This window comes from Ogataea polymorpha (genome assembly GCF_001664045.1).
Source record: "Ogataea polymorpha strain NCYC 495 leu1.1 chromosome Unknown OGAPOscaffold_5, whole genome shotgun sequence".
Taxonomy (NCBI): domain Eukaryota; kingdom Fungi; phylum Ascomycota; class Pichiomycetes; order Pichiales; family Pichiaceae; genus Ogataea; species Ogataea polymorpha.
The window spans coordinates 530,936-547,200 of NW_017264702.1; the positions used below are offsets into that span (position 1 = coordinate 530,936).

At 49.9% G+C, this 16,265-nt stretch overlaps 12 protein-coding genes across 12 annotated transcripts; 6 read left to right on the plus strand and 6 right to left on the minus strand.

Annotated features, from left to right (window-relative positions):
* Positions 1 to 51: 51 nt before the first annotated feature.
* OGAPODRAFT_77169 (uncharacterized protein) lies at positions 52 to 2,190 on the plus strand (the record flags this gene model as incomplete). Its single annotated transcript, XM_018356286.1, has 1 exon — positions 52 to 2,190. One exon carries the CDS (start codon positions 52 to 54, stop codon positions 2,188 to 2,190), a length of 2,139 nt encoding a protein of 712 aa, XP_018209879.1.
* A 41-nt stretch (positions 2,191 to 2,231) lies between these two features.
* OGAPODRAFT_9185 (uncharacterized protein) lies at positions 2,232 to 2,505 on the minus strand (the record flags this gene model as incomplete). The annotated part of the gene is made up of 2 exons (XM_018357047.1): positions 2,232 to 2,459; positions 2,497 to 2,505. The coding sequence occupies 2 exons, from the start codon at positions 2,503 to 2,505 to the stop codon at positions 2,232 to 2,234; spliced, it is 237 nt and encodes a 78-aa protein (XP_018209880.1).
* Positions 2,506 to 2,661: 156 nt separating this feature from the next.
* OGAPODRAFT_13749 (uncharacterized protein) lies at positions 2,662 to 3,015 on the minus strand (the record flags this gene model as incomplete). The annotated part of the gene is made up of 1 exon (XM_018353384.1): positions 2,662 to 3,015. One exon carries the CDS (start codon positions 3,013 to 3,015, stop codon positions 2,662 to 2,664), a length of 354 nt encoding a protein of 117 aa, XP_018209881.1.
* A 556-nt stretch (positions 3,016 to 3,571) lies between these two features.
* On the plus strand, positions 3,572 to 5,581 carry OGAPODRAFT_101393 (uncharacterized protein; the record flags this gene model as incomplete). Its single annotated transcript, XM_018353039.1, has 1 exon — positions 3,572 to 5,581. The coding sequence occupies one exon, from the start codon at positions 3,572 to 3,574 to the stop codon at positions 5,006 to 5,008; it is 1,437 nt and encodes a 478-aa protein (XP_018209882.1). The 3' UTR covers positions 5,009 to 5,581.
* On the minus strand, positions 5,057 to 5,729 carry OGAPODRAFT_9188 (uncharacterized protein; the record flags this gene model as incomplete). Its single annotated transcript, XM_018357054.1, has 3 exons — positions 5,057 to 5,072; positions 5,113 to 5,652; positions 5,686 to 5,729. The coding sequence occupies 3 exons, from the start codon at positions 5,727 to 5,729 to the stop codon at positions 5,057 to 5,059; spliced, it is 600 nt and encodes a 199-aa protein (XP_018209883.1).
* Positions 5,730 to 5,818: 89 nt separating this feature from the next.
* Positions 5,819 to 9,264, plus strand: OGAPODRAFT_77171 (uncharacterized protein; the record flags this gene model as incomplete). Its single annotated transcript, XM_018356287.1, has 1 exon — positions 5,819 to 9,264. One exon carries the CDS (start codon positions 5,819 to 5,821, stop codon positions 7,577 to 7,579), a length of 1,761 nt encoding a protein of 586 aa, XP_018209884.1. The 3' UTR covers positions 7,580 to 9,264.
* Positions 5,956 to 9,264, minus strand: OGAPODRAFT_94778 (uncharacterized protein). The gene has a single exon (XM_018357617.1). The coding sequence runs from the start codon at positions 9,057 to 9,059 to the stop codon at positions 7,614 to 7,616; it is 1,446 nt and encodes a 481-aa protein (XP_018209885.1). The 5' UTR covers positions 9,060 to 9,264; the 3' UTR covers positions 5,956 to 7,613.
* Positions 9,265 to 9,991: 727 nt separating this feature from the next.
* OGAPODRAFT_16842 (uncharacterized protein) lies at positions 9,992 to 11,304 on the minus strand. The gene has a single exon (XM_018354701.1). It carries the CDS (start codon positions 11,238 to 11,240, stop codon positions 10,182 to 10,184), a length of 1,059 nt encoding a protein of 352 aa, XP_018209886.1. The 5' UTR covers positions 11,241 to 11,304; the 3' UTR covers positions 9,992 to 10,181.
* A 564-nt stretch (positions 11,305 to 11,868) lies between these two features.
* On the plus strand, positions 11,869 to 13,429 carry OGAPODRAFT_16843 (uncharacterized protein; the record flags this gene model as incomplete). Its single annotated transcript, XM_018354702.1, has 1 exon — positions 11,869 to 13,429. A coding segment is annotated over one exon (1,513 nt), but the record flags the coding sequence as incomplete, so codon positions are not given.
* OGAPODRAFT_16844 (uncharacterized protein) lies at positions 13,405 to 16,221 on the plus strand. Its single transcript, XM_018354703.1, has 2 exons — positions 13,405 to 13,454; positions 13,487 to 16,221. The coding sequence occupies exon 2, from the start codon at positions 13,995 to 13,997 to the stop codon at positions 15,816 to 15,818; it is 1,824 nt and encodes a 607-aa protein (XP_018209888.1). The 5' UTR covers positions 13,405 to 13,454; positions 13,487 to 13,994; the 3' UTR covers positions 15,819 to 16,221.
* OGAPODRAFT_9193 (uncharacterized protein) lies at positions 13,406 to 13,869 on the plus strand (the record flags this gene model as incomplete). Its single annotated transcript, XM_018357067.1, has 2 exons — positions 13,406 to 13,454; positions 13,487 to 13,869. 2 exons carry the CDS (start codon positions 13,406 to 13,408, stop codon positions 13,867 to 13,869), a joined length of 432 nt encoding a protein of 143 aa, XP_018209889.1.
* Positions 15,820 to 16,233, minus strand: OGAPODRAFT_9195 (uncharacterized protein; the record flags this gene model as incomplete). The annotated part of the gene is made up of 1 exon (XM_018357073.1): positions 15,820 to 16,233. One exon carries the CDS (start codon positions 16,231 to 16,233, stop codon positions 15,820 to 15,822), a length of 414 nt encoding a protein of 137 aa, XP_018209890.1.
* Positions 16,234 to 16,265: the final 32 nt, after the last annotated feature.

The window sequence follows — 16,265 nt, forward strand, 5'->3', positions numbered from 1 at the left end:
CATGGTCATTTCGTATAAAAAAAATATTGGTTCACGCTTTTTCAGCTCTCTATGCCATTAAAATTATTTAGACGCAAAGACGACGACGACGCTGCAAGCGTCCACTCGGGCGGCTCGCGGGCATCGTCCAAAAAACTCAGCGACTCGGAGTCCCTCAACTTCGACGACACAAAGACTTTCCAGTACTCCTTCAACTCCAACACAAACTCCTTGTTCAGCTCGAAAAACACCATCTCCACGAGATCTTCCTCGCAACAGAGCTCTCACGGTGCCCAGAAACACCCCACCTTTACATCGATAGGAAAACCTCTGCGCGTACTCAACGAGGAAGAGTTCGATGACGAAACGGAAGAGGCCGGAGCCGTGGCGTCGCTTCTGCGGCCCAAGGACGCGGGGAGCACCAACCGGAGTACAACCTTGCCATCCCAGGTGTTAGAGAAAGATATTGGTCTGTTAGAGAGTGCGCTAGAAAAACAGCTGCGAACACTGGCACAAACGGTTTCCAACACTTTAATGCGGGTGTCGCAGTCGGTGCTCAATCTGACAAAGGCTTCCATTGAGATCAGCGAAAGTATCAAGCAAACAACCACCGCGATCGCCAAACTCAGCTATCTCGCCTCGCTGCCCCCATACCACTTCTCAACAGCCTCGTCTCCTGGTCTTGCGCAACTCGTTAAAAACGTTCTTTTTCTTGTGGACAATCTGCTCGTGATCGAGGTGTACGACAACTCGAAAGCGCTTGTGCTTAAAAATCTACATGATCTACTGGTTCAGCTGAAAACGGTCCAGAAACCGCCGCAGGAGCTGGAGAACTACGTGGCGCTGATGGCTCCGCAAAACTTTCCAGTTGGCAGCTCGTCGCGGCCGTTGGAGAGCGAACAGAAAATAGGCCGCATGATGCAGCTGCTGGTGAAAAAATCCAAGGACAATCTCCTGTCAGACCAGGATGGCTCTTTCATTGCGCCAGTGTTGCGTGGGTTTGTCCACGAAAACCTCAGCGTTGTCACGTTTGTGTTTGGTTTCCCGACGCTAACAAACGAGCACACAGAGATCATTCGTTATTTCTGTGCCAGCACAGCCGACCTCCACTTTGTCGCGCAGAAAAACGAAATCAAGCCTGCCGCGTCCACTTTCCACGCTCCTTTCCGCACGCTCGACCCGGACGCAGGGTACGTACCGATTTCCATGCCCATCGCTTGCAACAGCTCGCTCAAATTATCAGGCACGCTCGCTGGCTATTTGTACCCGAAAATCTCGAAAAACAACGAGAACACGCGGCTCCAGAAATACGCCAACTCGCTGTTTGGGCTCACCTGCGCGCACGTGATACTCAACGAGACCATCAACGCGGGTGAGAGTTATCCATACGTGTCTGTTCCTTCGCCTGTTTTGATCAATCTGTACAAAAACGCTCTTGCCAACGAAAGACTAAAATACGAGCCGCACTCAGAGGAATACCAGGCATACGACGCGGCAATCAGACAACTAGACGAAACTTACCCGGTGAGCGAGGTGCGCATAAAGAAGAAGCTCGTCAAGCGCAACCTGCCACCACAATCTTTTGGTCAACTAATCTGGGGAGAACGACTGGTGGTGGAAGATAAACTCTCGGATATAGCGATTGTGAAGATTTCCGACCACTCCAAGAAGTTCATCAACTTTCTTGGAGAGGATCTGGAGCTCAACAAACATGACCCATCGCTCATGTTTTCCAATTTGTCCGTCAAGGAGACGGTCGACTTGGAAAGCTCAAAAGATTTCGCGACGCTCAAGCACGCCGGGCTGGACGTGTTCAAGGTGGGGGCTACTACATGCTACACGGACGGCCGTCTGAATGGACAGAAAATGGTGTACTGGTCCGACGGAACGCTCAGAACGTCGGAATTCGTTATTGCAGGCTCCAAAAAACAATTTGCCGCAGGCGGTGACTCGGGAGCGTTCATTCTGACGAAACTATCGAATCTTCGTGCCCCGGCAGCCGGCAGACGGTCGATGTTCACCACGATCCTCGGAAACCTGATGTCTGCAGCCCCAGAAACCGGGCTGGGAGTCATCGGGATGCTGCACTCTTACGACGGCGAAAACAAGGAGTTCGGCCTGCTAACGCCAATACATGACATTCTCGACAGATTGCACGCGGTAACTGGAGTCCGTTGGGGTGTTGTGGGCTGCAATAACGACGACGAATAATCTTTGGGTAGAAACAAATTGTATAATATATTTTCGTCTATTCACTGTGGCAAGTCCTGTGGGTCGACCTCCTTGATCCAGAGCTTACCCATGATTGGAAGCTTCTTGTAGAAAGTGTCCTGGAATAATGGCCAGTGCTCCGTGAAGGTGAAAATGGCAGCAACAGTGGCACCTCCCCAAAGGGCGAGACTTGGGGCATAACCGAGCAGCAAGAATGGAGTGACGCCGCCGACATGAGGCACCTTCTTTAGTTTGAGGCTCTTGATGTACTGAAGGTTAGGGCAACTGAAAGGAGTCAATACTTACGTTGACCATGGTTCTTTGTATTTGTTAATTTTTTTTTGACGAAAATTGATTGGTAGAAATTACGAGACGTCGCGAAAAGATTACTCTATCCATTACTCAGCAAAGTTTTTGGTAGCTATTCTCTCGTACAAACAGACAAAACTAGAGAGCGTATAGAGAACGTATTTAGAGGAGAGACTTGGTAGCAGTATCGCAATCCGAGGAAGAAGTGACAGACGCAGAGCTGGACGACGCAGTCGTCTTGGTTGCAGGGTCACAGTCGGAGGACGAGGTGGAGGTGATGATCTCTGTGGTCTTGGTGGCAGTGTCACAGTCAGACGTGGTCGAGGTCTCCAGGGTGGTCTTGGTGGAACTGTCGCAGTCCTCGTCTTTGCCGCCCTTGAATTTCTCCTTCAATTTTCTGAGCTTGTCCTTGTATTTGGAGAGATCAGCCTGGGCCTGGGCTTCAGGCAGGGCAGCAGCAAAAGCTGGGGCGGCAACGAGCAGAGAGGCACAGAAAATCTTGTTGATGGCAACCATTGTGATCTAGCAGTGTAATGGAGTGCTAACAAGGAATTCGGGCCTGTTTATATAGTGTTTGGCCGGCTACAGAAAACACAGAACTTGCCAATGGTAGCAGCAGCCATCGAGCTTTTTTTTGTTTGGGTATACAGATAATTTGGGTGTCGACCTGGACTTTCTGTGGACGTGCTCAGTGAAACGAGTTTGCGATCCGCTGTGCTGTCAAGTCACGTCAATTCTGTCAGTTAGCTCACTACGTTGCACAGGTCTGGTGTATTCTGCATTGCCACAAAATTCACAAGGTCCACTGCTCTTTCCTGTGTCCTGTCCTGGACGGTGCCGGTGCAGAACACGTGGCTGGCTGTACGCGCGGCTCGACGCGCGGCTAGACGCATACTTGCTACAGGGAAAATATAGCACATATTCTGTTGCCGAGGAAGAGCGACGCGACGATCTCGCCAAATTTTAAGTCTCCGCGGAGATATATTTCTGGGCCGCGGCAGCTATCTGTAATATTCACGCCGGGGAAAATGCCCGGAAACTATATAAGTGCAAAACAGTTATCCACATGAACATGACCCAACATCAGTTTCCCCCAGTGGTGGCCACGCGCTGCCTTGAACCAATAAAATTCACCTGCTATTTTGGGACGTTTATCCAGACCCCGTCGCTCGGTGCTCTGCAGGTGCTTACGCACTGTGCCGTTGGAGTTGACCAGGACGGGACTATAGTTTTCGTGAAGGAGAATTGCGCAGACTACACCTCCTACACTTTGAAATTCACCGGGCTGGAGCTGCACGAAGTGCGTTTCGTCGACGTTGCCGACTCGGAAACCAAATTCTTCGTGCCTGGCTTCATTGACACCCACATCCACGCTCCCCAGTTCCCAAATAACGGCATATTTGGCGACTCCACGCTGCTGGACTGGCTCGAAAAGTACACATTCCCGCTGGAATCGTCGTTTAGAGACCTCACAAGAGCTAACAGCATCTACAGCCAGGTGATCGAGAGAACTCTCAGCAACGGCACGACCGCGGCAGCGTACTACGCAACAATCCACGCCGACGCAACCAACCTGCTCGCAGACCTGGCGCTGATGCGCGGCCAAAGAGCGCTGATCGGAAAGGTCTGCATGAACCAAAACTCGCCGGACCACTACATCGAGACGTTCGAGGAGAGCAAGGCCTCGCAGCTTGACGTGATTGAGCACATTGAAAAAAGAGACCCTTCGGGCAACTTTGTGCAGCCAATTCTCACACCACGCTTCGCGCCCTCGTGCACAGAGAAACTGATGAAATGGCTGGGAGAGCTGCGCAAGTCCCACAACTATCACTGCCAGACCCACCTCTCGGAAAATAAACGGGAAATCGAGGTGGCCAGTGAAATGTTCCCAGGGTTCGATTCGTACACAGATATTTATTACAAGTCTGGGCTGCTGGGCCCGAAAACAATCTTGGCCCACTGCATCCATCTGTCGGAGCATGAAAAAGACCTCCTTGCACTGACAGGGTGTGGGGTGTCGCATTGCCCAACGTCCAACTCGTCCATCACGTCTGGAGAGGCCAGAGTCAGATGGCTGCTCAATAGCAACGTCAAAGTGGGTCTGGGAACAGACTGTTCGGGAGGTTTCACGCCGTCTATCCTTCAGGTGGCCAAACACGCGCTGCTGGTGTCGAACCATCTGGTGATGAAGTCGGAAAACAACTTTGAAAAGCTCAGCACCCACGACGTGCTCTATCTGGCGACCGTTGGTGGTGCAGAGGTGTTGAACTTGGACGTGAAGCTGGGGCTGTTCGAGGTCGGATACAAGTTCGACGCGCAGCTGATCCAGTTAGACTGCGAGGGTTCGCCGGTCGACACGTTTGAGTTCCAGAATCCGAAATGGGGTTTGCTGAGTCACGACGAGTCGCGCGGAAAGTTCCTGGACCTGATCGACAAGTGGATTTTCAACGGTGACGACCGCAACGTGAGAAAGGTGTTTGTGAACGGGCGTTGTGTTGTAGACAAATAGATAATATTCAAGATGACTAATGGTAGCACAAGGCGTATAGAACAGGTGTCACTGGATGGTTTTGCTGCCATTCGGTGATGATGTCTGGGATTTTGTCCTCGAACAGGGGCGCGCTGAAATCCTCTAGACTCTTGGCGTGGGCGTCCGACAGCATTCGCGCAAGATCCAGAATGGCTTGTGCTCCGGCCAGTGCGCTTTTGTGCTCATCGCGAATCTCGACGTTGAAACAATGCACAGCCTGCTGCGTCTGGCTTGGCTCGAAGTAGTTCCTGCTGAAAAAATCCTCCACGACCGAATCAAAGCACCTTTCCTCGCAAGTTATCACAACCTGAAAATCCAGCTCGTTTTCGAATTCAGGGTACTCGCTAGGTGGCAATCGCTGAGGCGGCTGGTTATAGTATGGCCATCTTTCAGGGGCCTTTTTGATGCCAATGTTCCGCTTAGTCATGTCCAACACTCCGTTGGCTTTGTGTATTTTCAGGTCCTGTGTGTTGAGTTTTTCAAGGATTTTTGTGTATGGCGTGCCGAATTCAAACACATTGGGCTGGTCAATCGTGGGGCCTGGTAGTCTCACAGAGGTTCCCGTCCCGTACGATCTCACCGTATACCCGGCGTCTTTCAGCACCTTGTGGGCCTCCATCGACCTGAATGTTAGGTTCTGGGCAACGGCAACTTACCTGTTGTTATTTGAGGCACAAACAGTGCAGAACTTGAGAGACATGGAACTGAACAAGAAATATCTCACTAAGAAAAAATAATTATCAAAAAAGCCAAAAGTTGAAACAAAATAAAACAATCTAATTTCCTGCAATGCTCTGGCGCTGGTGGAGCATTTGGTTGTACTCTGCAGCTGTGCTGGCAGACGACAATTGTTCAACAGCAGCATCCCTGAACGAGTCCAGGGTGGAGTTGGATGTGCAGAACCTCACGGACTCGCTGGACGCAAACGAGTCCAGTGTGATTAACGAAGAAAAATCCTACTTCCTGACCTTTGAAGAGTGGAAAAAGAAGAAAGTCGACGAGTCGCAGATCACCAAAAAGAGACCAGATCAGGAGTCGAGCAGCGAGCTGGAAGGTTCCATTGGCGAGGAGATGGAGATCGAAATCTCAATGTTTGCAGGTCCTGAGCCAAAAGAAGATACAGGAAAGGTGTACAACGAGAAATTCAATTTTGCCTCGTTCGACTGCGCGGCGACGATTGTTAAAACGAATACGGAGGCAAAGGGCGCAAACGCCATCCTCAACGAAAACAAAGACTCTTATTTGTTGAACGAGTGCAAGGCGAAAAACAAGTACGTAATCATCGAGCTGTGTGAGGATATTCTGGTGGAGGAGGTGCTGCTGGGCAACTACGAGTTTTTCTCGTCTATGTTCAAGGACGTTCGGTTTTCCGTGAGCGACCGATACCCGGCTGCTACATGGCAGTCGTTGGGAGAGTTCAGAGCCGAGAACATACGTAAATTGCAGATGTTCAAGGTGGAAAATCCATTGATCTGGGCCAAGTTTTTGAAGATTGAGGTCCTCTCATACTATGGTGACGAGTTCTACTGTCCGATTTCTTCTGTGCAAGTCCACGGCAAGACAATGATAGAACAGCTCAAAGAGGAAGATAAGGCAGAGGTCCAGAAGAACGAAATCGAAAGGGAAAAGCCAGAGGTGGTTTCTGCCGCTTTTTACGAAACGCCGTCTTTTAACCTTTCTCTGAACGAGATTGTTTTTTCGCTGAATGGCTCCACGGACGATGATAATTGCAAAATCACGCCGTATTTGGGGCTGGACAGATTTCTCAAGGAACATCAGCAGGAGCTGTGCGAGGCGGGCGACTCGCCGTCAGAAACAAGGCCCAAGACCACACAAACCACAGGAACACAGGAATCAATCTACAAGAACATCATCAAGAGAATCTCGCTGCTGGAGTCCAACGCAACGCTCTCTCTGCTATACATCGAGGAACAGTCCAAAATCCTGGCGAATGCATTCGAAAACCTGGAAAACCGTCAAAACAAAAAATTTGGCACGCTCATAGACCATCTGAACCAGACAATCCTGAACCAGATCGGCAACTTCCGGCTGCTGAACACCGAACTGGCATTCAATTTCGAAAATCTCTTTAATTATCAAAATAGCAAGTTCCAGCACATGCTTCTCGAGACAGACTCCAAATTTGCCAGATTCGCAGACTCACTCAGCTTCCAGAAGAAATTGAACTACCTCAATCTCAGCATAATCATCCTGCTTCTCGTTTACATCATTATAACCAGAGATACCTACATCGAGCCGGAATTCATAGCTTCTCCATACAATGCAGGCCCATCGTATAACTCACCGTCTCAGTCTCCAGCGCACTCGCCCACGATTCCGGTGCGCAAACGCAGGAATTTTGTGGACAGGTTTGTGTTTGGCTCGCGATCCGTCTCTCCTCCAGAATTCAAGAACTACTATTACTCAGAACATGAGCAACTGGAGGAAAAAGAAGTGAAAAAGGAAAAACAGCCAGAGAAAAATGAGTCGGACGATTCGTCGATCGTGATCACCGACGTGAAGATTGAAAAGAACTCGAGCGGTCTATAGTGTCAGAATATCATGTGCCATTATATTTGTGCAGTTATTGAGGGGTGTTAAGAATCGGCGACGAATCTGGGTATCTCGGCATGCCGGCAGTTTGGTAATACATCTTTCGTTGAGCCAGCTCTTCGTAAGAGGAATCACACGTCGTTTGCGACGAAACGGAACTGAACGAAGAGAACTTGGAGGGCGAGTTGAATGGAGATGAGGTCGACTTGTTGAGAGTTGGAGAATGGTATATTTGCGCAAATTGAGCATGTGGCCGAGGCAGCTGCGTCAGCTCTGGGTAATGCTCAAGGTTGAGCAACAAGTTCGAGAGCTCGTCTGCTGTTGCTGGAGATAGGTTTTCGATGTCGTCCAGTTCCTTGCTGTGTTGTAGATGTTCAAGGTGATTTTCGGTGATAAAGTTTTGGATCACTGTGATCACCCCGAGTTGCGAGTACTTCTCGATCAAAACTTCTGCAGGGTTAAGAAGCGATTTAAGAAGCATGAGCGAGAGCTGGCGGAGCTGAGAGATTGTTTCCAGTCCTTCGAATCCGTTGATGAATGGACCGTATGCGTTGTTGATGCTTTCCGTGGACCGGAAGTGATCCATGTCTGCATCCTGAATATCACTCGTTTCGTCGTTAAAATATTTGAAGCTCTTGGATGGAGTCACGGGCGTCGGAAGCTGATGCTTGGACTTAGTACGATATTTGCTGTTGTAGTAGTGAACATAGACAGACTCGAGCCAACTGGAACCCGTCTCGAGCTTGAGCATCGAGCATGCCATCAAGTGCGCAGCAATGCCTATCATGGACGTCTTGTAGTTGAGGTAGTTGCGTTCGTACAGCGACAGCTCGCAAAGATATCTGCTGATGGCCAAGATGGCACTCACGGTTGGCGAGTTTGACTTGTACTGGTCTAGCGGCTTGGCGAGGGTTTCTTTCCCGTCGTGGTCACAGAATTTGATGGACAACTGGAGGATGTCCTCGAGCGAGGTGTGGCCAATCGACCAGCCCAGCGTACTAAGAATGTGGATCTCCATCTCCTTGAACATACTTTCGTCGTAGACGTTGGAGCACATGAGACTCAATTCAGACACGGTAGGCACCCTGGACTTCTTGTCCTCGTACTTGGCCGCGATCCAAAGCGCCGTGCATCCGATCAGCTGGTAATGTTGCCTGAACGCAATGCGTTTGGCGCAGTATCTGTCTATTATGTTCCAGCACAGGAACAGCGTTTGTGGCTTCAGCTTGAGCGACGCATGCATTTGTATTATGAAGTTGACCAGGTACGGTCTCATGAACCATTTCACCTCTGGCTGGAGGTCAATCATGGCCGCACTGGCCTGGGAGCTGTTTTCAAGAGTCTGCAAATGAGCACTGATACTTGCGAGGTACTCGTTAGCCACAACTCTGTTTCTGCGGTTCTCAATTGCCTCGAGTGTCGAGGGATATTGTGGGGCATGGGTTCTTCTTGGTGGGCCATATGTTTTCTGTCGCATATTGGATGGTGAGTATCGCTTCTGGATACAAGGTCCTCTTATAGATCAGGCCTGCTGAACAGTGATTTAAAAAACGATCTTCAAATGTGATCTATCTGGTTTCAAACCTTCAATGCTGATTCGAAGCGTGTTCAATTGCTAAATGCGCTGTGTAGCATGTATATCAAACTTCTTCTGGAACTAGCTTAGAATTGAGCCAAAGGTCGGTCGTTTTGTCTTTGTTTCCCCCTTGGATGAGTAGGTTGCAACGTTGGTGTCGAAAAGAAAGACGACTGGGGATTTTGGAAAACAAAAGTAATTGACCACGCTAGACACTGCTCTTCAGACAACCCAGAAGAATCGGCAGATATCTCGAAATATGGAAATATCGATTCTTTATAAATGTAGGTTCCCCCTTGTTTGGGCATGTACCACAAAATTTTCGTCTTGAAAGGAGTGCGCGACCCCTGTGATTCGGGCACGGGAATTTTTTTCGGGGCGGGCGACGCGTAATCTCGTGGGGAAAATAGGGCAACGGGTGTCCCACGCCAATTTGAGCCTGCTCACTATGACCATCTTGCGTCGTGTTCGGGGTGCTCAGGACTGCCCGTCTGGCTTGCACTGGCCTCGGAGGTTGCAGCTGCAGCTCCTTTGGTGCGCGGCGCGCATCGGCCCAAAAAAGTAGTTTTTCAGATTATAACAGATTTCGCGCTCTGCGCGTTCGCGTCGCGTATCCAACCCTTAACATGTCGTAGTGCTACCGCACCACGAGGAAACAGCGATGGTCCCATCGTTACGGAGAATAGCTCAATGGTATCAGTAGGCCTCCATGGGGCTTGTAGCACGGGTTTGCAGGGTTCCGTAATTTGCCCGATGCCGGGCTTGGCCAAAGTCAAATCGGTGCCAATTTTAAAACTAGTTTTTGCTCCGAAACTCACTACAATTAACTTCAGCTTATTTTTATTTCCTGGACAATCGAACCTAACATAAAATCGGCACGCTAGGTACCAGGGATCCTAGACCTTACAATGTCAGCAGTTGATAAGAAAGACCTCGTAGAAACAGAAGCCGTGGTATTAATTGCAGAATATGACAGCATCGATGCGCTCCTGAGCCGCCGAGCCGCAAAGTCACAATACTCGCTTAGAGCGGCTCTGAAGCTTTTTCTTTATCGTGTGTGTCCGGCTCTGCAGGCTCCACAGGGTCCTTCCTGTGCAAGCGGCTGGAGCACCATGTATTCTCGAACAGACCTCTAACGCTCTTGTCAACTTCAATCTTAGTGTTGCGCCCGTAAACGGCACCCGGGTAGGTAATGAGCATGAGACATATAGCGAGAGCCATCATGAGTGCCTCTAAAATAAAAAAGTAGATCTCTGTCACTGCCAAATGGCCAGAAAAGCCCTGTGCAAGCTCAATCAGACGGTAGATCGACCGAATAAACACGAAAATGACTGCAAGTGAAATGAAGCCGATGTAGACCAAAAACACTTGTCTCTTTCTTACCGAAGCGTATTGGGGATCAAAACTGTCGTCTCCATGCTTTCTGTAGCTTCTGTAACATCTAAACAGAAAAATGTACCAAAAGAACTGGAAAAGTGCGATGGAAAAAACCTGGAAGGCAAGCCCCCCCACCATGATGTCGGCACCGCCACGAGTGCTTTCAAACAAACTCAGAGCATTAGAAGCAACCCCACCGCCAATAGCTTGCAAAACAAGTGCAGTTATGTCGCACATAATAAAAATTAGCGAATATTGCATAGGCTTGAGCAAGGAATACATTTGGCCCATGATAATCGTCATCTCACCAATTGTGTAATATATTCCGGCCATGATAAAACAGGGAGCCAGTGTTAGACAGACTAGCTGCAGAACATAGCCATTAAAGGACATAATGTTCTGCGAAGACCAGATACGCCCGCAATAACCTAGGACCTCGAGAATTAAACCGCAGGTAAAACAAGTGAAAAACCACCAGTTTCTGTAGATGGCTCCGTAGACGACCTGCATGGCAAGAAATACACTCATGACAACTAGCAGAGCAATGTTTCCACCTAAAGAAGGAGCGTTTCCACCATAGAAAGAATTATCGTCAAACAGTTCTTTCATAATTGCCGAAGCAACCGCGGCCTCGGCAGATGCACTGGAGGCTGCTCCAGGATCCGTGATGGTCGCCGCAGCCTGTGCGAGCGAGTAGTATGACATGGTGGCTTTCGCCTGCTCAACGATAATGGCCAAACTCTTCGAACTGGCCTCTGCTGTGACAGTTGCCAGGACCGAGGTGGCCGAATCGAAGACCGAGGCCGCTGAAACGTATACCGAGGAATAAGACGCTAGTTCTGTTGTCATGTCTGAAAATCCGGGTATTATAGATCCTTGGTAGGAATCAAGAGAGAGCGGTATAGACGAAGAAGGCGCAGTAAAACAATATTTATAAAAAAAAAAGCAGATTTGACGGATCGACCCGTGCAAAATAACTTTATTACTTCCGGGCACCGACTATAAAACTCGGATTTAAGCCCGACGTGCGTCGAGGTGTGAAATAATTCTGGGGGCATATTGCAAGGGAAAAAAGCAGACATGAATCACGTGACTGGCGATGATTTCCCAAGTGTGGATCGAAGTGGTGTATAAAAAAGGAAGCAGCCATACTTCGAAAGTAGCAGCACATTATGGCCCCTAACTTCCTCATCATTGTCGCTGATGACCTCGGATTCACCGACCTGAGTCCTTTTGGAGGCGAGATTTCCACCCCCAACCTGCACAAGCTGGCTCTGGACGGCTACCGCTTCACGCAGTTCCACACGGCGTCGGCATGTTCTCCTACAAGATCAATGCTTCTGTCAGGAACCGACAACCATCTTGCTGGCCTCGGCCAGATGGCTGAGTTTGCTAGAAACTACCCGGAGAGGTTTGCGGGCAAGCCTGGCTACGAAGGTTACCTGAACGATAGAGTGGCTGCGTTGCCCGAAATCTTGCATGATGCCGGCTACTATACTTTTATATCTGGAAAATGGCATCTCGGATTGGACCGTCCCCACTGGCCTGTCCAGCGCGGCTTTGAGCGTTCTTTCACCCTTCTACCTGGAGCCGGGAACCACTTCAAATACTTTCCTAAGTCAAAAGAGGGAGGCGCGCCTATTGGGTTTATGAGGCCACTTTTTGTGGAGGACGACAAGGAGCTGGATCCTTACGATCTGCCAGAGGACTTTTACAGCACCAATTGGTACACTGACAAAGCTCTGGACTTTTTGCAAGACGAGAGACGAGCTGGTCGGCCTTTTCTTGGTTGTTTGACCTACACGGCGCCACATTGGCCGTATCAGGCTCCACGCGAGGTGATAGACAAATACAAGGGCCGCTACGATTCGGGACCGGCAGTTTTGCGTCGTGAAAGATTGAAGCGTGCGTGCGAGTTGGGAATTATCCCTGACGGTATAGAACCCCATCAGGTGGAAACTCACCGCGATAAGACGTGGGAAGAATTAAGCGACGAGGAAAAAAAAGCCGAGGCTCGTATCATGGAGATCTACGCTGCCATGGTCGAGATTCTTGACACGCAAGTGGGACGCGTGGTGGATCACCTCAAAAAGACGGGAGAGTACGACAACACGTTCATTTTATTCATGTCAGACAATGGAGCCGAGGGCATGCTATTGGAAGCCATGCCATTGTGGATGGAAAGAACAGAAAACGCCATTCGCGCACACTACAACAATTCCTACGAAAATCTGGGAAACAAGGACTCTTTTGTGTGGTACTCCGACCAATGGGCACAGGCCGCAACGGCCCCATCGTACATGTACAAGATGTGGGCATCCGAGGGAGGCATTCGGTGTCCTCTGATTGTGAGATATCCAGAAATTACCCTTCCTGCAGGTGGGGTGAGCGGCGAGTTCTGCACGGTGATGGATATTTTGCCGACCGTGCTAGAACTTGCAGGCGTCAAGCACCCTGGCACAGAGTACCGTGGCCGCAAAGTGCTCACACCAAGAGGCCAGTCGTGGGTGCCCTATCTCAAGGGAGGAGACAAGATCCACGACGAGGACACAGTAACCGGCTGGGAACTGTTTGGGCAGCAAGCCCTGCGCAAGGGCAAGTACAAGGCATTGTACATCCCCAAGCCTTATGGCCCTGGAAAATGGCAGCTGTTCGATCTGTCACAAGATCCAGGCGAGATCCACGATCTGGCAGAGTCACATTCTGGCAAGCTCAAGGAGTTGCTGGACCACTGGGTCCAGTATGTGGCGGAGACAGGACTGGTTGAGTTCAGCTCCGGTGCGGCCAATTTGGTGGAAATCGAAAACCAAAAGCCTTATATTCTGAGAAAAGTGCCAGAAATTTAGAGAAAAACTTATTTAGAATTTAGAATGAGTGAATTTGACTTGGAAGAGCCTCTCACCTCGACAGCCCGCCCACGTAAGTAGCCAACCCCCGCACGCTAACCTCAGTGACCGACTCCGTGCTAACCGTGCGGATCATCAAGTCGTTTCCGTACAGAAACGTTCGCAACCACGTGTTCCCGCACGTCGATCTGAAAAACACCACCCCAAAACAGCTGTTCGAAACAATCATCAACACTATCAATACCACAGGCGCCCTCAGACCGTACAGAGGCGTTAATTACGACACACTCAAGATCTACACCCACGCACACGGCAGTAAGACGATGAATTTGGTGATCAACATGGATCACGACGACGACTGGATCTTGGACCTTGACGACAACACAAGAACGCTGGTGGACTACGGGATTGCCAACGAGACGGAATTGAGCATCTTCAACCGGGAAGAATACGAGAAGTTCAAGGCTAACCCAGAGGAGAAGTGGTAGATGGTGCTGACATAATCATGGGGTCATGGCGAAAATAAATACGTAAAATAAAAGGGTTCATAAACATTATCTGATGCCACAGTTTTTCTTTTAAATTTTAAATCCTCTTTCGTTCCATATACAAAATGAGTGTGCTTCAGAAGGTGTGTAAGAGCCCCGACGCAAACGATCTGGAGCAAGTGATGAGCAACAGCATTTCGTTGGGGCCTTCTTCGCAGCAGGAAATTCAGGGGACTGACAATTCAACCCCCGAAGATCCCCCCAACAAATCGATAGTGACGCCATTTCTCGCCAGCCATTTGCAAGACCAGGACGACTGCGAAAAACGATTTTGTTACAGACACAATCCGAAAGTCCGGTTTGACCGTCGTTCTGACGAGACAAAGATGCGGGAAATCCAGTCGGAGCTTGAGAAGCTGCCTCGCCGCGACAAGGAAGCGATTACCCACGTCTGGTCCATTTTCAGCGCCGCCCCCACGCAACACCGCAGTCTCATCCTCAAAGGGCTGCTCAGCCAGTGTTGTTTCCCGCAACTTTCGCTCATTTCCCAAGAGGTTTCCAAGCTGATCAAGATCGACTTCATCGAGACGCTGCCCAGCGAAATAGCCCTTAAAATCCTCTGTTATCTGGACTGCCAAAGTCTCTGCAATGCTGCCCAAGTCTCCACGAGATGGAAGCAGCTTGCGGACGACGACAGAGTCTGGAGATATATGTGCGAGCAGCACATCGACCGTAAGTGTCCTCAGTGCGGCTGGGGGTTGCCTTTGATGGTAGTGAAGAAGTTACAAGAATGCAGCCGCAGACGCAGAAGCAACGACATGGACAGTACAGAGGGTATTGTGGAGCGGCTGCCGCCAAGGCTGGACGACTGCAAGCCAAACGTCAAGAGACAGAAGGTAAACAAGAAACGGCCTTGGAAGGCAGTGTATTCGGAGAGATACACCGTTGAGCGCAATTGGAGAAAGGGATTATACAAGATTAAACGGTTTGAGGGGCACATGGACGGTGTTCTGTGCTGCCAGTACGACAACAACAACTTGCTGATGACGGGGTCTTACGACAAGACCATCAAGATTTGGAACGTGGAAACAGGAAAACTGCTGCGCACGCTGACTGATCACACACGAGGCGTGCGCACGCTCGCATTCGACGACCAGAAACTGATAACGGGAGGTCTGGATTCCACCATCAAGGTCTGGAACTACCGAACGGGACAGTGTATCTCCACTTACACGGGTCACGAGGAAGGTGTGATCAGCGTCGACTTCCATGAGAAGCTGATCGTGTCGGGCTCGGCAGACAACACGGTCAAGGTCTGGCACGTCGAGTCGCGCACCTGCTACACCCTGCGTGGCCACAGCGACTGGGTTACGTGTGTGAAAATCCATCCAAAGAGCAACACGCTTTTCAGCGCTTCGGATGACTCCACAGTGCGCATGTGGGACCTCAAAACGAACGAATGTTTGAAGGTGTTTGGAGGAATCGAGAACAACGGCCATATTGGCCAGATCCAGTGTGTGATACCATTTTCGCTGAAAGACGCCATCGTGACCGATTTCGATGAGAAGCTGACCGACGAGACCCAAAAACAAACCGAAGAACAGACCCAGAGCGATCAGGACTCTGTTCTGCAGAACCCAGAGCTTCCGTCACACCTCCTAACGGCTTCTTTGGATAACACCATCAAGCTTTGGGACCTCAAGACCGGCAAGTGTGTCCGGACCCAGTTTGGCCACATCGAGGGTGTTTGGTCCATTGCAGCAGACACTTTCCGTATTGTCAGCGGCGCCCACGACAAGCTGATCAAGGTTTGGGACCTGCAAACAGGAAAGTGCATGCACACGTTTGCCGGTTCCAGTGCGCCGATCACGTGCGTCGCACTGGGCGATTCGCGGTTTGTCTGTGGTATGGAGAACGGCGACGTGAAAATGTATTGTTTTGATGCATAGCTTATAATAAAACACTGGTTAGCGAATACGAGGTTGAAATATTGAAGAGCACAACAATGATGCCGTAGATGAACGTGAGCCATGGGTTCAGTCCAAACTGCCCGCTTTTGTATATTTCCGCAAGTAGCAGGCCAATTAGCGATCCAGACAACACCGCCTGGATCACCCCAACAAGCACATAGACCCCGACGATGGCCACCAGCGCGGTACCTTTTTTCTTGCTGTTCTTGTTGTTCTTGTAGTATGTAAAGGACGCAATCAGTGCCGCGGCCAAATAGAACGCCGTCATCAAAATGATGCACCAGAACATTGTAAACTTGACCACATCTTTGGTGTAGTAGAGAGAATACTTGGTTAAAGGCCATCCCAGAGCCGGAAATCGAGGGGCAATGTATCCAACGGGCACATATGTCATCAACAGGCGGAACGAGAAATGAAAATAAATAA

Excerpts from the sequence above, each read along its gene's own strand:
- OGAPODRAFT_16842 (XM_018354701.1), bottom strand. The coding sequence starts at position 11,240 with ATGTCATACTACTCGCTCGCACAGGCTGCGGCGACCATCACGGATCCT.
- OGAPODRAFT_94778 (XM_018357617.1), bottom strand. The coding sequence starts at position 9,059 with ATGCGACAGAAAACATATGGCCCACCAAGAAGAACCCATGCCCCACAA.
- OGAPODRAFT_16844 (XM_018354703.1), top strand. The coding sequence starts at position 13,995 with ATGAGTGTGCTTCAGAAGGTGTGTAAGAGCCCCGACGCAAACGATCTG.